General features: G+C 48.6%; 1 protein-coding gene across 1 annotated transcript in view; it reads right to left on the bottom strand.

The window, feature by feature from the left end:
* The window catches only part of LOC147666376 (5'-3' DNA helicase ZGRF1-like), a gene marked incomplete at its 3' end in the record, with an annotated part of 444183 nt that overhangs the window by 181566 nt on the left and 237242 nt on the right, over positions 1 to 25375 (bottom strand). The window contains exon 9 of the mRNA XM_086949098.1: positions 10512 to 10595. Coding sequence (XP_086805224.1) covers positions 10512 to 10595 — 84 coding nt within the window. The remainder of the gene's footprint in view (positions 1 to 10511; positions 10596 to 25375) is intronic.

Here is a 25375-nt window from a genome sequence, read left to right as displayed (position 1 = left end):
GCATTCTGAACTATCTGAAGCCGGTCAATCAGGTATTGGGGGGCACCAGCGTAAAGGCTATTAGCATAGTCCAGGTGGGACGTGATGAGGGCATGGGTAACTGTACGGCGGGAGTCCAGAGGGAGATAGGGGAGTATCTTTTTTATCATGCGCAACTTCAGGAAGCAGGCAGAGGTCACTTTATTGACCTGAGTCTTGCATGAGAGGGAGTCGTCAAACTGGAAACCCAGGTTACGGGCCGAGTGGACGGGAGAGGGAGCGGGGTCAAGTGCCGTGGGCCACCACCAGGAGGAGGGAGTGGAATTTTTCTGGTTAAAAAACAGCACCTCTGTTTTGTCTGCATTGAGTCTAAGATGGTTTTCAGACATCCAGCCACTGATGTTGTTGAGGCACAGGCGGAAGTTGGTGAACACGGAGTCAGAGTGGTCTCAGAAGGAAAACACTAGCTGGGTATCATCAGCATAGGAGACCACCCTGACCCCGTAGGACTCCACAACGCCGGCCAGTGGGGCAAGATAGATGTTAAAAAACAGAGGGCTGAGGGCAGAGCCCTGTGGCACACCGCAAGACAGGGGTTTTTCCTCCGATTTAAAAGGCCGCAACAATACCCTCTGACTTCTTCCTGAAAGGAAGGACTCAATCCAGTTAAAGGCAGTACCGTCAATGCCAATCTGTTTGAGTCGGTCAAGGAGGATGGGGTGGGAGACCGTATCAAATGCAGCGGACAGGTCGAGGAGGACTAGCATGGCCTCCTCGCCCCTGTCCACGCATTCCCGAATTGTTTCCGATACTTCCAGTAAAGCCGTCTCTGTGCTGTATCCTGCCCGAAAGCCAGATTGTGAGTCGTGCAGAAGGGAGTTGCTTTCCAAATACTCCGTGAGTTGCAACTGCACGGCTTTTTCCAAGACCTTAGCGGGTTTGGGGAGAAGGGAAATGGGGCGGTAATTGGCGAAAACAGTGGGATCAGCATCTGCTTTTTTTAGGATGGGGATCACCAAGGCCTCCTTCCAAGTGGTGGGAAAAAGCCATGGTGCAGGGAGGCGTTCCAGATGGAGAGGAAGGAGCAGGCTAACGAGGGAGCCAGCTCTCCCATGAGTTTGGCAGGGACGGGGTCAGAGGGTGCACCAGATTTGCAGTGAATGAGTAGCCTGATAGCATCCTCCTGGTTGAGTTTATTGAAGGCGAGAAAGGACGGAGAAGTAGGGGGACTTGTGGAAGGAGGCCGGGAGACTGGCCCTTTAGGGAAGGAGATACATAGCTTGTTGATTTTTTCAAGGAAGAAATCTGAGAGTCCCTCGCACAGGGTCTGACTAGCTGAATTCTGAGTGGCCCTGGCCGGAGGATTAATGAAGTCTTTGACGATGGTGAAGAGGGTTTTTGATGAGTTTTTGGCCTTGGCAATTTGAAGCGAGAAATGATCTCTCATAGTGATTTTTTTATTTTTAAGAAATTTTTTCAAGGCAGCTTTGTAGGTAAGCTTAGCTTCGGGGTCATAGTTTAGTCTCCACTTCCGTTCGAGTGCTTTGCATCTGCTTTTTTCCTCACGGAGGGAGGTGGAGAACCAGGGAGCGGAGGGGCGAGATCTAGTGGAGGCAATGATTTTCTGGGGAGCAATGTAGTCAATAGCATTGATGAGGGCAGTATTAAGCCTAGAGATATTTCCGTCGATATCAGAGGATAGATGGTCCGTCTGGAAGTGGAATACCGGGTCCAAGGTGGCGCAAGTGACTTTGTGCCACTTCCTTCCCAGCTCCTTCCTGGGGGCTAGAGGGACAGATTTCCGGTCTAAGGCCAGAGAGAAGGGGATAAGATAGTGGTCGGACCACGTAAGGGGGAGGGGAGGAAAGACAGTAATAGTGGGGAAGTTGGCGAAAATAAGGTCTAAGGTGTGACCAGCCACATGAGTAGGACCAGTGACTAGCTGAGTGAGGTTTAGACTATCCATGATTTCCAGCAGATTATTCGCCTTTGCGCAGAGAGGGTTGTCTACGTGGAGGTTAAAGTCACCTAAAACTAGAAAACATTGGTGTTTAAGGGATAGATCAGCCAGCTGGTGGGTGAGAGCGGTAAGAGAAAGGGAAGCGGCAGTAGGGGGGTTATAAAATAGGGAGCCAGCCAGTATAACTGCCGCGGAGTTAGATACAGAGAAGTGCAGAGCTTCGATTATACCAATGTTGGTAAGTTTGGTAGTGGTCAGCTGAAGATGAGATTTGAAGATGACGGCTAGTCCGCCTCCAGATTTACCCCCGGCCCGGTTAATGCATTTTATGTCGTAGCCTGGTGGAATGGCCAGATAGATGTCCGGCGAGGAGGAATCAGTGATCCAGGACTCAGTGAGAAATAAAATATCCCACTCGTCGGAGGAAATAGACATCCAGATGTCGTTGGCATGGCGGGGGAGAGAACGGCAGTTGACCAAGCCTGCTTTCAGCGTCCGGTGGTTAGATGCGGGGAGCTGCGGTGTGGGAGGAGTAGGCGAACGAGATAGGTAGGACGGGAGAGAAAAGTTGCATTGAGGGCAATGGAAAGGAGCGGATTCTAAGTGGTCTGGGTTGCAAGGGGTAGTGGCCGTGCAGTGAAAGGAATTAAATAGATGAAGTTGGGAGTTGGTCCAGCACGTACGGGCGGAATCGGCGGAACAGGCAGGGGGGCTGGCCCTGGGCTCGGTCCAGGCCCGGACGGGCCCAGACGGGCTTGCCTTTGGCGCGCCTTCGGCGCGCTGACGGCGCGCCCGCTGCGCCCGTCCGCTGCGCTTCCTAGCGAGGCACATAATTTATGACTGTGGGGAAGGGCGTCACGGGGGCGTGGCCAGCTGAGGTGGGCGTGTCTGAAGACGCGCCTTGCCCTCGGTAATGGCGATGACAAGGAATCGGTGCAGCGCTACAAGACGCTGTTCGTGAACAGGAGGTGAGTAGGTTTTTTAAAATGCAGAGTATTACACAAACAATCAAAATTTTAAAAGATGTAAGCTCACTCCCGGCTTCCGCCTCAATGTACTCTAGATTACTTTACTTAAAACCAATGCACTCTACACCAATCTACTCTGCATCACTGCACTCTACAGCACTGTACTCTACATCACTCTATGCCACTTCACTCTACACCATTGTACTCTAAATCACTGCACTGTATGCCACTGTTCTACTCTGCACCAGGATACTCTACCTCAATACACTTTATGCCGCTGTACTATACACCACTGAACTTTACAACAGACTACTCTGCAACACTGAACCCCCTGCCACTGAACTCTATGCCCCTCTACTCTGTGCCACAGCAATAAATTGCACTGCGCCACTCTATGCAATTCTACGCAAATGCACTCTATGCCTCAGCACTATATTCCAACGCACTCTACTCTGCATCCCTTCACTCTACTCTTCAACACTGCACTCTCTGCCTCTGACCTTTAGGCCACTCTACTCTGTCCCACTGCACTCTACTCTGCACCACTAAACTCTATACCTCTTTATTTCACTCTATGCCAATGCATTCTACACCACTGCACTTTATGCCAATCCACTCTAAGCTGCTCTAATCTAATTTTCACCACAGCAGTCTAGACATTGCACACTGCACTCTACTCTATGCCACTGCACTCTACGCCACTTCACTGTACTCTGAAACAAACTCCTCTATGTCACTGCACTCTACTTCAGTCTATGCTATTCCACTCTATGCCACTGCAATCTACCCTGTGCCACTCCACTCCACTCTTATATCACTCTACAATACTTTACTCAAAACCAATATTTTACGCCACTGCTCACAACACCACTTTACTCTGCACCACCCTACGCCACTATACTCTTCACCACTGCATTACTCCATGCTCTAATCTGCAACACTGCAGTTTCTCTGCCAATGTACTCCACACCATTCTATACCCCGGCACTCTATGCCACTGCACCACTCTACTTTATGCCAAAAGCACTCTACGCCACTGCACTCTTATGCTACTGCCCTCTACGCAACTTTACTCTACACCTCTCTACTCTGCACCACTTTAATCTATGTCAATGCAATCTACTCTGCACCACCCTACTCTAAATCAGTGCAATGCACACGACACCACTATTCTATGCCACTCTACTCTACCCTGCATCATTCCACTCTACAGTGATTCACTCTACTCTGAAACAATCTACTCTATGCCACTGCACTCTATTCTACTGCACACCACGCTACACCCATCCACACCACTGTACTCTACTCTGCACCGCTCTCCCAGTTGTGCTCTAAACAATTGCAATCTACTCCAAATTACTCTACAGTGCTTACTCAAAACCAATGCACTATACGCCACTGCACTCTGCGAGAACTACTCTGCACTCTACACCGCTATACTCTAATCTGGAACACTCTACTCCACGGCACTGCACTCTTCACACTGCATGCTACACCATTCTACACCGCTGCGCTATGTCACTGCACTCAGCGCCACATTACTCTACTTTGCATCACCGTACTGTATGCCACTGCTCTCTACAGCACTTAACTCTGCAACACCTCTCTATGCCAATGCATTCTACGAAAATACACTCTACAACACTCAACTATGCAAGACTGCACTTTCCACCACTCAACTCTTTGCCACTCCAGTCTTAGCCACACTAATGGACTCTGCACCCCTGAACTCCACACAGCTTCACTCTACACCACTCTACTCTACACCGCTAAACTCTACACAACTCTACTCCATCCTGGCCCACTCTACACTACGCCACTGCAATCTATGCTGTGCCACTCCAGTTACTCTACTCCCTTCATGACATTCCATGACACTCCACATCATTCCACAGTACTCAACTCTACTCTACACTATTTCACGCAACTCCATAACACTCCAATGTTAAAAACTAATAAAATGTCTTTGAAAGAAAAATAAAGGTATTTTGCTGGATCAATATTATTAATTTGTCAGACTTCTAACAACATTTGTTAGACATTTTCAGATACATGAATATTATCATCTATAATATGTATACTAGTATGGTAAATTAGAACTTGTACCTAATTGCTGTCTACTCCAGTGGTTCACACTTTAACAAGGACAGTTCCTCGTCTCACGCCCTGGATCAACTTCCCCCTCAATTGACTAAGGACATGAAGCTCGTCCTAGCTCCCCTATGGTGCAAGATCATCAACAGCTCGCTGAGCTCAGGAGTTGTTCCAGAATGCCTCAAAGTTGGCCAAGTCACGACACTACTGAAAAAGACTGGGCTAGACACTGATGATCTTAACTTCAGACTGGTATCAAACTTACCCCTTCCGTTCAAGATCCTGGAAAGATGTGTACTTCCTCAGCCTACCAAACACCTGGACAACATCCATCTCTTAGACCCCCACCAATCTGGCTTCAGAAAGGGCTGCAGCACCGAAACTGCAATCCTTAATGTCAGAGACGATCTTCCCAAATCACTGAACTCAGACCAATGCGGTCTTCTCATCCTCCTTGACCTATCGGCTGCATTCGATACAGTTGATAACACATTTCTCAACAAGACTCTGCAAGAAAGGGCAGGTCTAGAAAAGACAGTACTCCACTGGTTCTCATCCTTTCTCCACAACCGCTCACAAAGAATACAAATTCAAAACTTCGAGTCCGACCTCCACCCTGTTAACAGGGGTGTTCCACAAGGATCAGTGCTCTCCCCTCAGCTTTTCAACATCTACATCGAACCCCTAACCTCGCCACTCAGGAAATCTAACATTCATTTTCACCTATATGCGGATGACACACAACTCTACCTGGAAACCTCCTCCATTGCTGACATCCAGAGATTTAATGCCACGCTCAGGGAGGTACAAACCTGGCTCTCAAAGAATCACCTAAAACTTAACCAAGAGAAAACGGAAATACTCCTCATCTTCAATAAAGACGAGAACCCACAAATCGCGGAATGGCTCAAAGCTATCGATGCCCTAAAAGGCAACCTCATCCTGGTGGATTAAGTAAAATACCTTGGTATCACCTTAGACCCCAAACTAAACATGAAAAAACATATCTCAAAATCAGCAAAAAGCGCCTTCCTCAATCTGAAATTACTGTACAAAATTAAACCCTTCCTCCCATCCAAAGACCTTCAACAAGCCACCCAAGCACTAGTGCTCTCCAAAATTGATTACAGGATTGCAGCCCTGACTGGGACATCAAAATCTCACCTCGCCCCCCTGAAAACAACATTAAATGCAGCAGCCAGAATGGTCACTGGTACTAAGAAATTTGATCACATCTCCCCTGCACTCAAAGAACTCAAATGGCTCCCAATATAGTTGAGAGCCAGCTTCAGAACAGCCTGCCTCACCCATAAAGCCCTGAACACAGGCAAACCGGAATACCTGGCTGCCAAACTCAAAAAGGCCGGCCAGTCCAGAAACCTCAGTAGCTCCAACACTCTGCTACTCATCCCAATCGAATCTCGTAAGCAGAAAACCGCGACAAAATCGTTTGCCGGCAATGCCCCGAAAATCTGAACTCCATCTCCCCTCACATTAGAAAGATACCCTCATTTCTCAAATTCAAAAATCTGCTCAAAACCCTCTTCCTCGACCGCTCTCGAACGAACCCATAGAAGCCAAGGATGCACTCCAGCCTGCACACTCTCTAACCTTATACTTTGACCAGTGACACTGATTCAGATCAAGAAAATCTCTCGGGACTCTCGTCCGATGTGAACAATGCAACCTTTGGTGGGTGCCCTCTGTGAACTTCATCCTCCTTGCCCGCCCACCCAATTGCGTCTTTGTTCGCCTATTCTCGGCCTGATCCGCATGGTTGACTTTAATCTGTACTGCATACTTGCTCCTAATTTACTTGTTGTAAAGCGCTGTGTTGCTCTCGGGTCCAGCTAGCGCTATATAAAACTCCTAAAATAAACTTTGGTGCCTCGAAGGGATATACCTGGATTTCTTTCCTCTCACCCTCGGTTCAGATAAGACGTCAAATGTATCCAAAATCTCCATTGTTGGAGTCAAATCAACATTTGAGTCATGACTATAAAGAAAGATATAATCTGCAAGTTATGAAATATTATGCTGAATACCTACCATGTTAAGCCCCTTGACAAATCCTTTCTGCCTATCACCACTCAATAGCTCCAGTGCGAGAGTGAGTAACTAGGTCAGGTTAGCTGTTCATATTGGCCACTGGTGGAAGATGATCCTCCTCATATAGGCTCTCACTCTCAGTCTAGTGTACAACATGAGCCATGCAATCAAGTCAGTTACAAACTTTAGAATGTCTAAAGCCTCATCAGTTGGAGCACTAGCTATTAAGTGCATCAACATCTGTAGTTTACGAGAGGCCCTCCTTCCTGGGATGAAGCCTGTCTTGCTCTGGATGAACTAAAACTATTAGCGCTGTGACTATTTAAGTCATCAACATTTTCCTACAATTCAGCAGGTAACCATCAGAGCAATGGTTTTGTTTTCTAGCTATTGGGCAAACATTAATTTGCCTTCAGCTAGAGCAAAAGGCATTTCCATTGATGCATTCTACACAGGTGATAGGCTGGGAAAGACTATTGTACCAGAAAATCTGGCAAATGATCCACGCATAGTGCTTCACAAAAACTGCATTAATCCTAAAATGAGTTAAGAAGCCTATACCTGTCTTCCCTTTAAATGCTGTTAACAATTGACTTCACGTTCAAGATTAGCACCACAGCCAACTTCTCCCAGGGCAGAATCCTCGTATACAGACCACCAGGACCCCGCAAAAATGTTGCCATTGACATCATATACTTCGTCACACCCCTCATCCTCAATGCCAACACTTTCATCCTCCTCCTTAATTTTCACCTAGAAGATCAGACTGACCCACACTTGGCCTGCTAGCAAACCCTGAAAAGCTTAGCCTCACCCAGCACATTACTGAACACACCCACATCACCAGACACCCACTGAACACAATCTTCAACTCAATCAGTAACATCACCATCGACAATCCAGAAACTATGACTCACCACCACAGACATACCACCACCGAAACAACCCGCCACAGCTGGAAAAACACCACAGAAAAGGAATGGACTTCAACCCTCTCTGTACACTGGCCCGAGCACACCTCCAACTTGCCAAAAGCTGCCAAGAACCTCAGCTGCTGGATCATCGCATGTGCCGAACTCCTGGCTTTTCTTTGGCACAACCGAGGCCATCAGCTACAAGGAGGAACGCAGGCTAATGAAACACCACTGCAAGAAACTGGAGTGCAAATGGAGAACAAGCCATGACACCACAGATAAAGACATATTCAAATCAGCCCAGAGACTCTACCACCAGCAAATAAGAAACACCAAGCACATAGCTCTTGCAGATTGCATCTAAGCTGCAGAAACAGCAGCAAGAAACTTCGCCATCATGAACGATTTCACCGAGCCTCCTGCTACCTGCAGCAATATTAACCCCTCACAAGACCTTTGCAACAACTTCTCTGGATTCTTCTGTTACAAACTCACAACAACATACGGCAACCTAAACCAGACCCCATCACCATCGCAACTCAACTGCCCAACAGGGCTAAAGAACAAACCCTAATCTTGTGTCCTACTATCATCACTGTCGAATTCACTGCTACCAAGAACATCATCCTCTTGGTGGCCCCATTTGACCATTGCCCCCACCATGATTTCACCAAAGGACACCTACCAATCAGCAAAGCACTAACATCCATCTTCAACGCCTCCATCGACTCAGGCACATTCCCACACACCTGGAAACAAGCCACCATTGCGTGCCTGCTCAAGACACAATCCGATGACTAGCATTTGGAATGGTCTCACACCCCAACCTCATCAAGCGCCTGCACAAGATTGGGTTCCAAGGACCTGTTCTCCGCTGGTTCTGTTCCTTAATAATGGTATGAACACAAGCAGTCAGCTTGGCACCTAACTCCCCGGAAGCCTACACACTCATCTGCAGAATGGTTCAAAGTTCATCGCTCAGCCCAACCCTCTTCAGCGAATACATGATCCCTCAAGCCAATGTCATCAGTGCAAACAACATCAGCATCCTCTACTATGCAGATGACAAGCAACACACACTCTCCCTCGCAGACAAGGCCCACAACACAAGAAACAGATTCACTGCCTGCATTACTGAAGTCCTTACCTTAATGATAGCCACTGCTTCAAACTCAACCCTCACAAGACAGAAGTTGTAATCATAGGCAAGAACACCTCACCATGGGACGCCAGCAGGTGGCTGGCCGGACTCAAACCCACACCCAGCATCTAAGCCAGGAACCTCGAAATGATCATCAACAGCGAACTGGGCATGATTGCACAAGTCAACACCGTCACTGCATCCTGCTCCCAGACCCTAAAGATGCTGAGGAAGATCTTCAAATGGCTCCTGAGCAACACTAGAAAAACTGTCTCTCACACCCTAGTCATCAGCAAATTGGACTACAAGAATACCCACTTTACTGGGATCACCTAGCAATTAACTCACTAGAAGATTACAAACCCATCAAGTACTTGGAAGACAGACTCATCCGCAACCTCTCACACAAAACTCACATCACACATCAGAGACCTCCATTGGCTCCTGAAACACAAACCTGCTCATTTCAAACTCCTCACACACACATTTATTGCACTACACAAGGCAACCCCAACCTACCTGAACAGCTGCATCTCCATCCACCAACCACCCAGACACCTCTGCTCCAGAGGACTCCTACACGCACAGATCCCATGCTTAAACAGATCAGATCAGGAGGACAGGCGTTCTCTTACTGCACTCCTAAAGCACGAACAGCCTCCCACTCCACTTCAGAGCCTCCTATGCTCTTCTTGAATTCCGTAAGAAGCTGGAGACCTGGCTTTTCAATTAACCAAATTACCAAAGGTAGGGCTAGGCACATATACCTGCTCAGTGCCAGGATACCAATGCGGGTGATAGTATGCTTCACAAATGCATATATCATAAACCCTAACAAGGGTGAAAACAGTCCGGGGTTACTTGTGTTGGGGTTCAGAGAGCACCTGGCCTGACAGTTCAGTTGTGTTAGGTTGCGTACCTGACCTGCACCTGTGTAGTGCATGGCCTCAGAGCGCGCTGATCACAGAAGGAGCGATTCTGTGCTCCATGACCCCCTAGGCCCCAATCGCTCCCCAAATCTGATAATTAAAGGCCTTGAATGGCCGTACCTTGCTGCCATCTCCTCTGTTGCCAACAGCTCATCTGTCACCGAAATCCTGTGCAAAACATCACAGGAAGATGTACTCAGGAGCGATTAACCTGCCAAATTGGACACAATGCCATTAAAGGTTGCGTCCTGACTAGTAGCCACACTAGGCTTCAAGCTTCGGCAGGAGATCCCGTTGCTTATAGAGAATTTGGAACCTCCTCCCCGCATCCTGTTGTTTTGCCTTGGGCAGACCTTTTCTTGGATCCCTCCTGATTCCTTGTTTCTGCCCTTACATTGCAACACCCTGTTCCTGCCCTCCTTTCCCCCCACCGCGCTTCCATTCTGGTCTAGCCAGATCCCTGCCTCACTTACTTACCTGACTGCACTTTGGATGGCCTCTGTCATCATTACTGGGACTCCGTGAGATTCTGCCATCATATCCATTGGAGTGTAACCTCGCCTGAAAGAGAAAAATACATTAAATCAGCAAAAACTAAATAATGAGATATTCTCCAAAAAAAAGACATTCATTACCCATCAGGGCAGTGCACTAAGATTGTGGCTCCATCTATTCATCTCTCAGGCTTTACCAACTCAGATATGCGCTATAGATGGAATAACATTTGAAAGAGTTCTAGCCCTGAACACAGACCATGGACTCATACCTTACTATTCCAGGATTGGGATATATTAAAAACGATTTCCTTCTTTCTTGGGTTGAATTTACAAGTGCCTCTATAGTGCATAGATTGCTTGACTACCCTGGGTGAATTGTGGTCTGAGATAAAGAGGAAGGAATCAGGTCTTAGGTCTGCCTGTTTCTTGTACGTCACTTCTAATGGGGTACTTGAATTTCCTTTTCGGGTAATTACTCGAACGGATTTCCATCTGAGGTGCGGGTCTGCTTTGGTATCAACCCTGAAAGCATCATCTTCTCTTCTCTGTTTTATCCTTCCCATTTTCTAAACCACCTATTACCCCTGGGCACAGCCATTGGCACTTGTTGTAACTCTGTGCTAGGGATTGTTCCTTGGAGTTACTGGGAGGACCATCTTACTTCCCGCAGTTTTGAGACTTCAGGTGAAAGGACACTTGACAGGTTGGACGGTCTCCACTGTAGCCAGGTCAAGACTGATTTGCATGTTGCTGGGTCCAAACTGAGGTGGCATGGTGTGCAAAATAACAATAGACTGAGATGCGGCCGGAGAAATTGGATTAATTGAAGCATTCCATCCATCACGTTTTTATATGCTTTATTGTCACATCCTAAGTTGGGCGGGTATGCAGAGGCGTGGGTCCCATGCACATTGCCGTGATGCTGCCTTTGTTGAGCCCGACTCTTTTCAACATCTTTATGACCCCTTTGGCGGCATTGGCGGAGTCTTTTGGGGCCCAGATCGTATCCTATGCCGACGATACCCAGCTCCTCTTTACGTGCAGGAAAGGAGAAGATTTTGATGGAGAGAGTATCCGTGAGTGCCTTGGGGCTGTTTTTAAATGGTTCCAGCTTAACAGCCTCAAGTGCAACTCAGATAAAACTGAGGTACTCTTCTTCGGCTGTCCATCTGACCCAGACTAGCAGGAATGGTGGCCTGTTAACATGTTTCCTCCAGCGTGCTCGTCCCAGCTAGCAAAGAATTTGGGGATCAAGATTGATAATGGTCTGACGTTAAGATCTCAGATCCTTGGTCTTACGGGAACATGTTTTGGCCTCCTCAGGATGCTCCGTAAGTTCCTTCCTCTGCTCTCAGAAGATCATAGGAAGACGACGGTGCAGGCCTTAATTGGTTCAAGACTGGACAACTCCAACGTCCTATATCTTGGCCTGCCGGAATATCTCCTGCAACGGTTGCAGGTGGTCCAGAACTCAGCCGCGCGGGCCATTTTTGGCCTGCATAGGCGAGCCAGAGCCTCCGGTCTTTTGCAGTCACTCCACTGGCTGCCTATCCGGAAGCGGATAGTTTTTAAGGCCTTGACCTTGGCCCACAAGGCTCTCCAAGCTTCGGGAGCAAAATATCTCCAAAGGAGGCTTGCCTTTTACCATCCGGCCCGATCTCTGAGGTTTGAATCATTGTTCCTTGCTGTGGTCCCCCGAGTAAAAAGGGCTCGCATTGGAGGTCGCTCTTTTAAGCTGTTGGCGCCACAGCTTTGGAATACTCTGCCTTTGGCATTACGCAGCACCTCTAATTTGCTGACCTTTAGGAAGGGCCTTAAAACTTGGCTTTTTGCCCTTTAGTTCGCTCTTCCTTCCTTCTGCTGGGTCCGTTTTATTTTATTGTGTTGTGTTATTCTGCTACAGGTTGTCAATAAAAGCGCCGGGACATTCTATGGAGTAGCCGTGCGCTATAAAAGACTAAATTAACATAACATAACATTGTGCCACAGGAACCAAGCTATACCTGCATGATGAGCCCTGATAAGGGCAAAACTGGTCCTGGGTTGCTTGTGTTCCGGCTTAGGAATGACTTGGTCTGTCAGTTCGGGCTGGACTGTTCCCACTGGAGCAGGGTCAAGAATGATTTGCATATGGCTGGGTCCAAACTGAGGTGGCATGATGTGCAAGATAATGATGGACTGGGATGCGGCCTGAGTGAATACCAGTGGCTTAGATTAATTCAAGCATTCCATCCAACACTTTTAGTATGCTTAAGCTTTGAAGTAGTTTACACCCCACATACAGCCAATTACTTGTACAGTCTTACAGAAATCAATGGAGGAGAACAACACTGTCAAAACGTTGCGGGGGGGGATGTTGTTCTGCATCAAAATTATTTTGTTATTCTTATATTTTTAATCTCTTTAAAGAAATGTAATTTCTGGCACAAAGCAGGTAATGTAGCAAGAATTAGTAGGCAAGGCTTAATTCGCAATAATCATACCCATTAACGCAAGGGGAGGTGAACAACCAGGACTTCACCATATCCATCAAGAGGTGAAATTCACTACAACATCCACCAATGACCACTAACTGCCCACATAGGCAGGTAAGCCACATGAAAATCATCTATTCCCCATTTCAATGAATACCTTTGCTGCCTTGCCCCCGACTTTTCATTACAATTACTTGAGAAGAAAGAAAAAGTACAGCCAGAGGATCCACATCTTTGGGATGTCTAGGGAAGCAGTAATTGCTTGATACTGCTTCTCACTTATTTATTTAAAACATTTGTATAGCGCGGCTGTCGCCTTACAGGCATCCTGGCGCTGAGGTATCTCCAGAAAGGGGAAGCACGGGGGCAGCAGATAAGTGGCTAGGAGGTTAACATTTAGGAAACAGCCAGGTTTTGACCCGTTTCCTGAAAGGGAGGAGTTCTTTCGTTTGACGGATGTCTAGGGGCAAGCTGTTCCATAGTTTAGCAGCCGCAACTCTGAAAGATCTGCCTCCGGTCCTAACTTTTTTGAATCTCGGTACTTTTACAAGGCAAGCCGTTGTAGAGCGAAGGGCTCTGGTTGGGATGTACCAGTCAAACATGGCTTGTAGAGAGCTGGGCCCAAGTCCCTGCAGGGCTTTGAAAACCAGACAGAGGGACTTGAAGGCCACTCGTTGTTTCAACGGGAGCCAGTGTAGTTCGGCCATCGCCGCTGTGGCCGATGCTCTCCTAGGCCAACCAAGGGCTAATTTAGCAGCGGCAGATTGTACTCTTTGGAGTCTGTCTAACAGCATGGCTGGAGACTCGAGTAGCAGCGCATTGCAATAGTCAAGGCGGCTAAAAATAGTACACCTGACTATTAAAGCCCGGGCCTGTAAGGGAAGTAGTGGCAGGATCTTATGTAGGGAGCGAATGAGGGCCGAGCACGTGGATACTGTTTTCGCAACCTGGGCTTCCATGCTGAGTTTATTGTCCATCATAACACCCAGATTGCGGACAGTGGTGACCGGTCGGGGTTTTTCCGAGGATTCAGGGGGCTTAAAAATCCACCGGGAAAGGGCGAGGGATCCGACTTCCAGCACAGAACAGAACCTCGGTTTTGGAGGTGTTAAACTGTAGTGAGTTGTTGTGTAGCCAGCCTGCTGTGTCTCGTAAACAGTCATGAAAGGATTCCAAAGGGATCGATTCCTCACCCTCCCAAGAGAGGATGAGTTGAGTGTCGTCAGCGTAATTGATTGCCTCTAGCCTATGAGATTTTATCAACGTGATCAGTGGTTTGAGATATACGTTAAATAAAATCGGGCTAATGGACGAGCCTTGAGGCACCCCGTGAGACACTGGGGAGAAAGCCAATTGAAACGGAGGAAGGGACACAGCCTGCTTCCTATCCCGCAGGAAGGAGCGAAACCAATGCAGGGCAGTGCCACCCACCCCGGCCTCCCTCAGTCTCTCCAAGAGAATCCCATGATTAACCGTATCGAATGCGGCAGACAGGTCCAGCAGAATCAGAGCTACTGCCTGACCCCTGTCTGCACGCATTCGAAGGCCCTCCATGGCGGTGAGTAGGGCTGTTTCGGTGCCTTGGGCTGGGCGGAAACCAAATTGTATTTCGTCCAGGAAATGGTACTGCTCCAAATGTTTGGAGAGACAAGAGCTCACCCGACGCTCAGCAATTTTTGCAGGGAATGGTAGCAGGGAGATGGGTCTGTAATTCTGTAGACACTCAGGATTTAGGGAGGTTTTTTTTTAGCAGTGGCGAAACAAGGGCCTGCTTCCAAGAAGCAGGGATTGAGCCGCTACGCAGAGATTGGTTGCAGATCCTGCAGAGAGTGGGGAAGAGTTCCTCTCCAGAGGCCTTCCAGATTTTGTGGGGGATAGGGTCCAAAGGAGATCCAGATGAGATACCGCGAGCCAGTCTGTCGAAGTCTGCCTCAGTAATCGGGGGGAGCTCCAGCAGACAATCCGCAAGCTGCCAACCTGGATTCTCAACTCCGATGTCTATAGTACCTTCCCCAGAGCAAGGGGGGCCGACCAGTGTGGGGGAGGTGTTCAGGTTACGAATGATGGCTGCTATTTTTTCGTTAAAAAACAGAGCAAGGTTGTGGCAGAGGGCCTGTATGGGAAGGGTCGATTTTTTTGAGCAGTCGGGGTGAGTAAAGCTATTAAGAATCTGAAAAATGCTTTTGGAGCTGTTAGCGGCTGTACATATTCTGGAGCAAAAATAATCAGATTTAGATTTCTGGATCAAGGATTTATATTCGGAAAGTTTAGTTTTCCAGAGTAGCTTGTTGACATCGAGGTAACCTTGCCTCCATTTCCTTTCCGCCTGTTTACAGGCAAGTTTTAGAGCCTTTAAAGAGTCATTAAACCACAGGGACGACACTCTGCCCTGATGCTTGCGATTTTTTAGTGGAGCAAGAGAGTCCACTCTCGTGGTTATCCTGACACATAAGGCCTCATAATTGTCATCGACTGGACAGTCCGGGGAGAAGCTGTCATCCACCTGGAACACAGCATCAGTGGTTCTCAGCCTTTCAAGGGCTCTCCAGTCTCTATACAGGAATTCAGAGGTGGTGCCGTGCGCCGGCGTTCGGACCCCCTTACTGTTAATATGGAATTTAAGAAGGGAATGGTCAGTCAAAACCCATGGGCAAGATTTCATCCAGGTTTACTAGCTGTGGGACTGAAAAAATAAGGTCAAGTCGGTGCCCTGCTCTGTGAGTGGAGTCCCTGACTAATTGATGAAGCCCCACACTTTCACAAGAGAGCAAAAGATCGTGCAGTCCAGTATCCAAGGCGCCATTCGTCCAAAGGTTAAAATCGCCTAGAATAATCAGTTTGTTGTGGGAAGTCGCCATGTTGGTTAGGGTGTTGAGAAGGGATTGTTGATGCTGGGAGCTAAAGGCCCCAGGAGGTCCATAACAGATAATCACCGTGAAAATAGCCCGTGTGAGACTGTCAATAGAGAGGCCAAGGAGCTCAGTCCCAACAACCGAGTTCCAATCTAGAGTATTGATATGCCAGGAGGTTCTGGAGATAACTCCCACCCCACCACCTCGGCCTTTCGGTCTGGGCAGGTGTAAAATTTTGTAATCCTGCGGGCAGGCTCAGCCAAGTTCGATTTCGCAGTCAAGGTGGGTCCAAGTCTCAGTGAGGAACAGGGCATCTAACTGATGGGTGTCCACCAGTAGTTGGATTTCTTCGGCGTGCCTAGGCAATGATCTGACATTCAGAAGTCTGCACGATAGTAGACCCCTGATCAGAAAGTCTTTCAATGGGAGAGCAGTATCTGCGAATGAGAGGTGACCCTCATGTGCGTACTCAGCCAGGTTAAGCAGAGTCTCCCGGGAGTAAAGTGGAGGGGATGCACCCGAACTCACGAAGATTTGAGCAGAGTGCCCCGCGCTCGTCGCGGCCAGGTCGCGGACGGGCGCAGACGGGCTTGCCTTAGGCGCACCCGCTGCGCTCGTCCGCTGCGCTTCCGATTAGTGAGTATAGTTAAGGGGGGGAAAGGAGGGGCGTGGCCTAGCATCTCGTGGGTGATGGCCGCCATCCCCGCGGCAGCGCTGGAACAGCTGCGCTATGTGACCCCAGACCCAGAAACAGCAGTGGAATAGTCACTCAGCAAGGTGAGCACACAATGTTATAAAATCAACAAGTAGTGCAAATTTTAGCAAGTTAAAAGTTGAGCACACAATGTTATTAAAATCAACAAGTAGTGCAAATTTTAGCAAGTTAAAAAGTTGAGGATCGAGGCTCTCGGCTTCCGCCTCAGGAGTAGCTTGTCTAAGACGCCGGCTCGTACTTCAGCACAGCGTTTTATATTGCCGGAAAGGGGCGTGGCTAGGTGATTGGGGGCGTGGCCTAGCATCTTGTGGGTGATGGCGGCCCTCCCCGCGGCAGCGCTGGAACAGCTGCGCGATGTGACCCACAGTGACCCCAGACCTAGAAACAACAGTGGAATAGTCACTCAGCAAGGTGAGCACACAATGTTATAAAATCAACAAGTAGTGCAAATTTTAGCAAGTTAAAAAGTTGAGGATCGAGGCTCTCGGCTTCCGCCTCAGGAGTAACTTGTCTAAGACGCCGGCTCGTACTTCAGCAGGGCGTTTTATTATGCCGAAAAAGGGGCGTGGCTAGGTGATTGGGAGAGTGGCCTAGCGTCTCGTGGGTGATGGCGGCCCTCCCCGCGGCAGCGCTGGAACAGCTGCGCTATGTGACCCCCAGACCCAGAAACAACAGTGGAATAGTCACTTAGCAAGGTGAGCACACAATGTTATAAAATCAACAAGTAGTGCAAATTTTTGCAAGTTAAAAGTTGAGCACACAATGTTATTAAAATCAACAAGTAGTGCAAATTTTAGCAAGTTAAAAAGTTGAGGATCGAGGCTCCCGGCTTCCGCCTCAGGAGTAGCTTGTCTAAGAAGTGATTTGTTTTTTAATTGTTCTTTATTAGAATAAATCAAGACAAATAGTAATTAAACAGTTCATTTCTGCAATGCTCAGTACAGAGAGATAGACCAATTGACTAGAATAGCAGCTGGTTGGACAAGGCAGATTTAACATCAACAATCATATCCATGTCAGGGCTTGGCAAAAAGCATGCACTGCTACTTAGAGGAGCGGTTGTGCAGGCACATGCATGTAAAGGTGAGTGGAAGGGCACAACAGCGTGAACCGGTGTGTAGTTTATGGGCCAGACTGAATCAGTGATTATATAAGGCATCATGCAGTATACAAGAGTATAAGATCATGTCCTGATTGTCTTTATGGCTGTTTGTCACTGGATGAGGTGGCCAGTGCCAGGGAAGTAGAATTCCACCTCCCTGTTGCACCTAATGCCATTGTCCTCAGCCAGAGCCCGCTTAGATAATTTTGTTTTACAGACTTCAACCAAAAGGAGAGCTTGGGATCGCTACGAAACGCAAAGTCTTTTTTCGTGAGAGCCATCGCTAAGTCAATGTCACTGTTTTGGTGTATCGTTTGTCAGTCAGCGCCGGAAAGTCTAGCTCACAATGCACACCAAGGTCATAGGATACAGATTTGCTAATCCTGCAAATCATCTAGGGCAGCTGTGTGACACATTATGGGTGTGTGGTATGTGATGCACAAAACTGAACTGCAGCAGCCTATGACGTGTACGCTTGGATACCTTAGCTACATGATGGAGAAACGCTAACCAGTAACTGTCCGATAGCTCCAGTTGAAGGTCACTGCCCCATTTGGGTCTGAGGTCCAATCGATCTGCCTACCCCACTCAGAGTGCTTTGTCAAAACTTGTTAATCTATGGCGATGGTGCCCCATGTTAGCAATGTATGAAAAGTGCCATCTGTTTCCAATTCGTCGTCTAACTTATTCCTGGTAGCAATTCCTTATGTAGGGCTGCATGCATCAGGAACTGCCCAGTGTGCCAATCATAATCCTATCTGATATCTGCAGATGTCCTAAGGGTTCCCAAGTCATATCACTGTCCCACAGAGAATATGGTGGCCTTTATCCAGTGCGGCCTGTCAGCGGTCTTCTCTGCCTTCCTAAATCTGGGCAGGCACCACAGTGGCAAGTCCGGTGAATACACTGCCTGCGGTGTGGTCTTCTGAAGGTACCTGAACTAGCAGAATTAAACCACCCGGAAGAGGGTAGGAGCTGCAGTGGTGTTGGGAAATCTCCCAATAGTCGTTCTAAAATGATTGCATCCATCAGTCAGTGGCTGATGAATTCTACTTCCAGTGACGCATTAGGGGCAATACAAGTCATGGCCTATTGAACTTGTGCTGCGAGGTAGTAGGTCTCGAAATCAGGCGCTCCGAGGTTCCCACTGTCTATGGGAAGGAACCATTTCTCAAGAGCTACCCTACGCACACCCAAACTCCATACCAATTCGGTTAAGAGGCTATTGAGACCACAAAAAATGGCCTATGTAATATTAACGGAAAGTAAGAGAAGAGGTACAAGAAATGGGGCGAAACCATTTTTGAGAGGGCTATGTGCCTCAGAGGCGAGAAACATATTTATTTCCAGAATTCTGATCAGGCCTGGGGGAAGCCAGGGCTCAGTCCTTATTTATAGGTAGGTAGGTAGGGTGGTGTGTGTTGTGTGTGTGTGTCTCTCCCCCTCCCAGGTTCGTCTCCATACATCAATCAAACAACAGTCCAGCACTAATTCATCCACCATATTCTGTGCCAGCACTCTAGGTAAAGGTTGAATGAGATATCTCTTTTGCAATGTCAAGCACTCATTTAAAGTCCCCCCAATCAAGAATGGCTTAAAGGGGGTGGGGTTAATGTGGAGGCTGAATGCAGGTGTGTGGCTTTACCAGGGTTAGAAGAGTAAAGACCAAGAAGTGTACTCTCTTGCCACCTAGCAATCCTTCAGCATAAACATACCTCCCTTCCGCATCAACTTGTTGTTCTTCTTACAAGAAGAGGAGCCACTCCATTTTTAAGATGGTGGCGCTCCCACGCCTAATCTATCAATTGCAAAACCATCCAGTGTTAGTCCCACAAGATTGGTTTCGGCGCCTTAACACGGCGTTGAGTGGCTTTCTGTGGGAGGGGGGCGCTGTGCGAGTTGCTTTGCGGACTTGCTTTCGCTCCACTTACACGGGAGGACTGGCCACATCAGACGTCTTGTCATACTATCAGGCATCCCACCTCCTGGTTCTGAACGAATGGTGGTATGCGGACAGGAGAGATCCCGCATATGCAGTAGAACGAGCCCTGATGGGCACTGCCTCCTTACATACGCTACTATACTCTGCATCCCTCCGAAGATCCCTACCATCCATTACACAGGTGGTCTTTCAGGTATGGCGGCAGGCCCTGCGTAGGATGGGATGGTGGAATGTTCTAACGTTAGAAACCCCATTGTGGCAGAATGGTAGATTGCCTCAGCTTGCTGCCCTGGTGGGCTTCCGGGGCTGGGATGCGATAGGCATCTCTACACTAGGTGATGTCATGTCAGGGTGTGTGCTCAAGTCCTTTGATACTCTACGGGAGGAATTCGAGATGCCACGTACCCAATTCTATAAATACCTCCAATTCCGGCATGCACTTACTCTGTATCTTCAGGGGGTGGAGGACCTACCGGAATTCAGTCCCATCGAGGCCAAGGTCTTTATGGGAGAACTACCAGACAAGAAGATATCCCGCATCTATCAAACCTTAGTGCGGCATTGCTCCACAGACCTTGCACAACTTAGGACCACATGGGAGCGGGATGTTGGGGAGCTTGATGAGGAGGACTGGGTGGAGGCGCTGGAGGGACCCAGGGGAGCGGCCATTTCCATGCGCTTGCGACTAATACAATTCAGGTACCTTCATTGTACGTATTACACTAGGCAGCGCTTGTGGAGGGCGGGATTGATAGCATCCCCGGATTGCCTTAGATGCGGATCAGAAGTGGGTACACTGCTGCATACAGTATGGGACTGCAGGGTCATAAGGAGGTTCTGGGATGGGGTGTTCAGAAGTTTGAATGAGGCCCTGGCCTGGGTGCTTCAGAAAGATCCCAAGCTGGCCCTCCTTCACGTGCTGGCTGGAGTGGGCGGCAATCGGTATAAGCGTCATTTACTACTGTTAGGGCTATCCCTGGCCAAAAGGGACATTGCAAGATCTTGGAAAGCACCCCGAGCCCCATCACTCATAGCTTGGAAGATTGGGATGGACTTTTGTATGGGCCTGGAACAGCCAATATATGTAGCCAGGGGCTGTCCTCGCAAGCACTACAAAATATGGAAGAGGTGGGCGGACTTTCGGGGCCTGGAATTGGAACCACCTCCTGAGGAAGATGTATTTCAGCTCCCTTGACAGCCCGACAGCCTGAGATACATGCGGACACTGTGGCACGCTTGGCACGTGTAATATGTTTCATGCAAAACACGGGCGGAGCAGGCAGCGGCGCGCGCGTTGTGGGTGGGCGGGGGGAGGGGGCGGGGGTTGTGCCACCTTTGTTTTTATCCTATTTTCCTCAATTGTTTGAATATCTATGAAAATAATTGCATGTAATTGTGATTGATAATTTGCTTCTAGTGATTGTCTCTGGCTTTCAGAGCATTACTTGACATGTGTCCACCATGCAATCAATAAAATCTGTTTAAAAAAAAAAAAAGAAGAGGAGCCACTGCCCTACTCATATCAGAATGACCCTGGCGTAGGCGGAGTAACTAGTTTCAACCAACTGGATTTTCCACCAATGGATGAATCTCTGACATTCCGCCCTTGTCAGGTGTGTTTCCTGCAAAATTACGATGTGAAAGTTCGGTTTCTTCATAAAGTATGCATCTTGGGTATTTTAGCTATCTCCTGTAGCCCGCTGACATTTAATGTGAAAAGTATACATATTATGTAGGGTCATAAGTAAAAGAGGTTGCAGTTGCGATGGTCTGATTCCTATCGCGAACCACCCTCTCTATACTGCACCAGCTGCCAGTCTGTTTCCGCTAGCCAAAAAATACTTGTTGAAGTGAGATCACCTGTGTGAAAAGCAAGCTGTGACCTGAATCTTCCAATGAGTTGGCATGCTTAACATTGTCCAGGACAACGACTGATACGGCTAGCCGAAGCACAAACCCAGCACTAAGGGAGCAGTGTTCCTCATGCTCTTGTCTAGAGGAAGAATCAATCAATCAATGCATTTATGAAGCGCGCTACTCACCCGCTAGGGTCTCAAGGCGCTGAGAGTGGGGGGTTGGGTGCTGCTACTGCTCGAAGAGCCAGGTCTTGAGTTGCTTCCTGAAGGAGAGATGGTCCTGGGTCAGCCGCAGGTGGGAGGGGAGGGTGTTCCATGTCTTGGCCGCCAGGTAGGAGAAGGATCTTCCTCCGGTGGTGGTTCTGTGAATCCGAGGGATGGTGGCGAGGGCGAGGCTGGCGGATCGGAGCTGGCGGGTGGGTGTGTAGAACGTGAGGCGGTTGTTGAGGTATTTGGGGCCCATGTCGTGGAGAGCCTTGTGTGCGTGGGTGAGGAGCCGGAATGTGATCCTCTTGCTGACGGGGACCAAGTGCAGGTCTCTCAGGTGGGCAGAGATGTGGCTGTGACGGGGGATGTCCAGGATGAGTCGTGCAGAGGCGTTCTGTATGCGCTGCAATCTTTTCTGTAGTTTGGCTGTGGTTCCAGCGTAGAGGGCGTTCCCGTAGTCCAGTCGGCTGGTGACAAGGGCCTGGGTGACCGTCTTTCTGATTTCGGTGGGGATCCACCGGAAGATCTTACGGAGCATGCGCAAGGTGTTGAAACAGGATGACGAGACGGCGTTGACTTGCTTGGTCATCGTGAGGGAGGAGTCCAGGATGAAGCCGAAGTTGCGAGCGTGGTCCGTGGGCTTGGGGGCGGTGCCCAGTGTGGGGGGCCACCAGGAGTCGTCCCAGGCGGAGGGTGATGGTCCGAGGATGAGTTCAGTTTCAGACGGCTGAGCTTCATTCATTACGCGACGTCTTTCATTCCTTCATGGAGGTTGGCTCTGGCGGTGGCGGGGTCGTTGGTGAGGGAGAGGATCCGCTGGGTGTCGTCAGCGTAGGAGATGATGTTTAGATTGTGTTGGCGTGCGATGGCTGCGAGGTGGCTCATGTAGATGTTGAAGAGGCTGGGGCTGAGCGAGGAGCCTTGAGGAACGCCGCAGTGTGATCTTGGTGGCCGCTGAGCCGAAGGGGGGAGGCGGACTCTCTGAGTTCTGTCGGAGAGGAAGGAGGTGATCCATTCCAGAGCTTTTCCTTGGATCCCGGCGTGGTAGAGGCGAGTTGTTAGGGTCCGGTGGCAGACTGTGTCGAATGCGGCTGATAGGTCGAGGAGGATGAGGGCAGCAGTTTCCCCGTTGTCAAGCAGGGTCCTGATGTCGTCGGTAGCTGCGATGAGGGCGGTCTCGGTGCTGTGGTTTGCTCGGAAGCCGGACTGCGATGGGCCAAGGGATCCGTTCGTCTCGAGGAAGGCGGTTAGATGTTTGTTGACGGTCTTCTCGATGACTTTGGCGGGAAAAGGGAGGAGCGTGATGGGGCTCAATAAAGGATTTATTGATGTCTCACTTGAGTAGAGTATTGCATAGCACCAACAAAAAGTTATGAGTCCCTTTATGTCCACAGCTCTTCCCCAACAATACCACTGTAGCAAGGGGCTCATTCCTAATGCAGAGCTCCACTCTGACCCCTGTCCAATGTGGTTACAAATACTTTGACCTGGATACATCTGTCTAGAAATGTGCCAACAACTTCCGAGCCACAGTCCCCAATGCACACAACACAAACTGCAGGCTGGTGGCAGCCACCTTTAGCACAACCACTATGAACCTGACAGTTGATTCCTGTGCAGTTGTTGTCTTTTGTATACAGGCCCGCTGCACTGGGCCCAGATGCTCCTGTCCCTGGGCTCCAAATCACTGCAGTCGGTGCAGCCTGCTTTACTTCATGGTGTTCCATGGGGATGCCACGTCCATCTAAGGCCAGAAAGTGCCCTTACTTCCACCTTCCCTGTTGGCAGGGTGCCTCATAGGGCAGGCATGGGGTTCATCGGGTTTGGGCCACAGGTAGCTGATGCTGCTGTGCCTCTCCCTATTGTCTCCACTCTCCCGGGCCTGCAAGGGGATCGGATGTTGGCGGACGTTGACGGTGCCAGCCACGTGCTCGCTTAAACTGCAGCCTCTATATCCTACCCTGTTGTTCATACCCCCACTTGAAGTGAATCCTTGACATGGTTGCATTCTGGAAGCAGAGGCTTACTTCACCTGAACTTGTCAAAATACGGACTACTGATTTTTCCAGATGGGTCAGCAGGGACACAGTGGGAAGCTCAGAGGCAAGTCATTTACAGTGTGTATGCAGGAACTGGAATGCATCACCAACCAAGTGCACCAGTTTATCGCCATACCACAGCTACTGGCAGAAAGTCAACGGGTAGCAAGGGAATTACATTTTATTGCCCACTTTCATCAGGGATTAAAACAAAGTATCACTTTAGATACCCCGCCAAAGGGAGCCGCATTTCTGCAACAGACACCACAGCACTTTATTAATGATTAAGCAGTCTGTAACGTCAGGGTCTTCTTCACTGATGTGTATCCTGTTTTCCAAAGTGCACACAAAACAGATATATGCTTCTGAAAATCTGCTCTTGCAGGCCAGTTTACCAGGGTTTTCAGAATTATGCGATTATTAGATAAGTTTAACTAACCCATATGGAGACATCACGTAAATCTAGGGAATGGCTTCACAAACACAATCCTTCATAACTGCACCCCATCACAATACACTTACATAACACGGACATTGAATTCATACATGTGTAGAATGCCTGCTACATTCTCAAGGTACTTACATCATGGCAAACCTCACGTCTTTGTTGCAAGTAATGACAGGTATACCTTATCTCCCCATCTCCTTAGGCGCTTTGAAAGTCCAACCACACAGGCGCAACATGTGCAACCAAGCACACACCAGTTTATGAGCATTCATTTAGCATACTTTTGTCATCCTTGTTTCAGATGTCTTGAGGGGGTTATCCCGCAATCCCTAAAAGTAGTGAGCTAAGTATTGTAATCTTCATAATTTTGCACAACATTGTCAGGCAATATGGTGTACAGGTAGACCTTACCATAACCTATGGCCCATCCAGGGTCCTGGGTGGGACATGGAACAGAGGTCAGGGTCTTCAGCTGCATGACTGAATTGGGGCTTTACACTGCACCTGAGCAGCAAGTTTAGTTGCTGCATCACTGTGCTTAGACTGTGTTCAGTGAATGAGGACTATGGTGGACTACGATACTGTCCACATATACCATCCTGACACGCCACTACAATATTTAACCACAAACACATCACTCACTTAAATATCACAATATTCAATTTTATAGCTACATACATCATTCACCCACACTGAATTTCAGATTACATCAATACACACCACATGTAGTGGGCTGGGAATACAATGCATGTAGGAGTACATCTACACATCTAAATATCCACATGATTTTCCCTTCATTTTCTTTATATACCATACCTATGAATCCCACCTACATGTCAGAATTCTCTGCTGCTGTTATTTAGGTGTAGAACTCCGTAGTCCGAGTGGAGTTCTCCGCCAACCATGAGAAACAGGAAAGGCTATACAAAAACGGAAAATAGGCCATTCCACAAACATCAAAAGACCACCACACAATTTTCCTCCTGGAGTTGAAATCCCCTAAATGGCTGTGGATAAAGAAGAAAGGGTCCCTAGTTTCGCCCAAGAGGAACTGAAGCGTGTATGGGAGAAGGTCCTCCAAAGCTATCTTCAGTTCTTTGAGGGGACCTCACACCCTGGTGAGTAATGCAGTGTAGAATGAGATATGGCAGGGCATAGCCTTTGTGCAGTGGGTGATTGCACCCAAAGAGTCAGAGAATGCCACGACCT

Source organism: Lissotriton vulgaris, unplaced genomic scaffold, assembly GCF_964263255.1.
Source record: "Lissotriton vulgaris unplaced genomic scaffold, aLisVul1.2 SCAFFOLD_871, whole genome shotgun sequence".
Classification (NCBI taxonomy): Eukaryota; Metazoa; Chordata; class Amphibia; order Caudata; family Salamandridae; genus Lissotriton; species Lissotriton vulgaris.
Note: the sequence above shows the minus strand (reverse complement) of the source record. Positions and strands in the feature narration are given on the sequence as shown.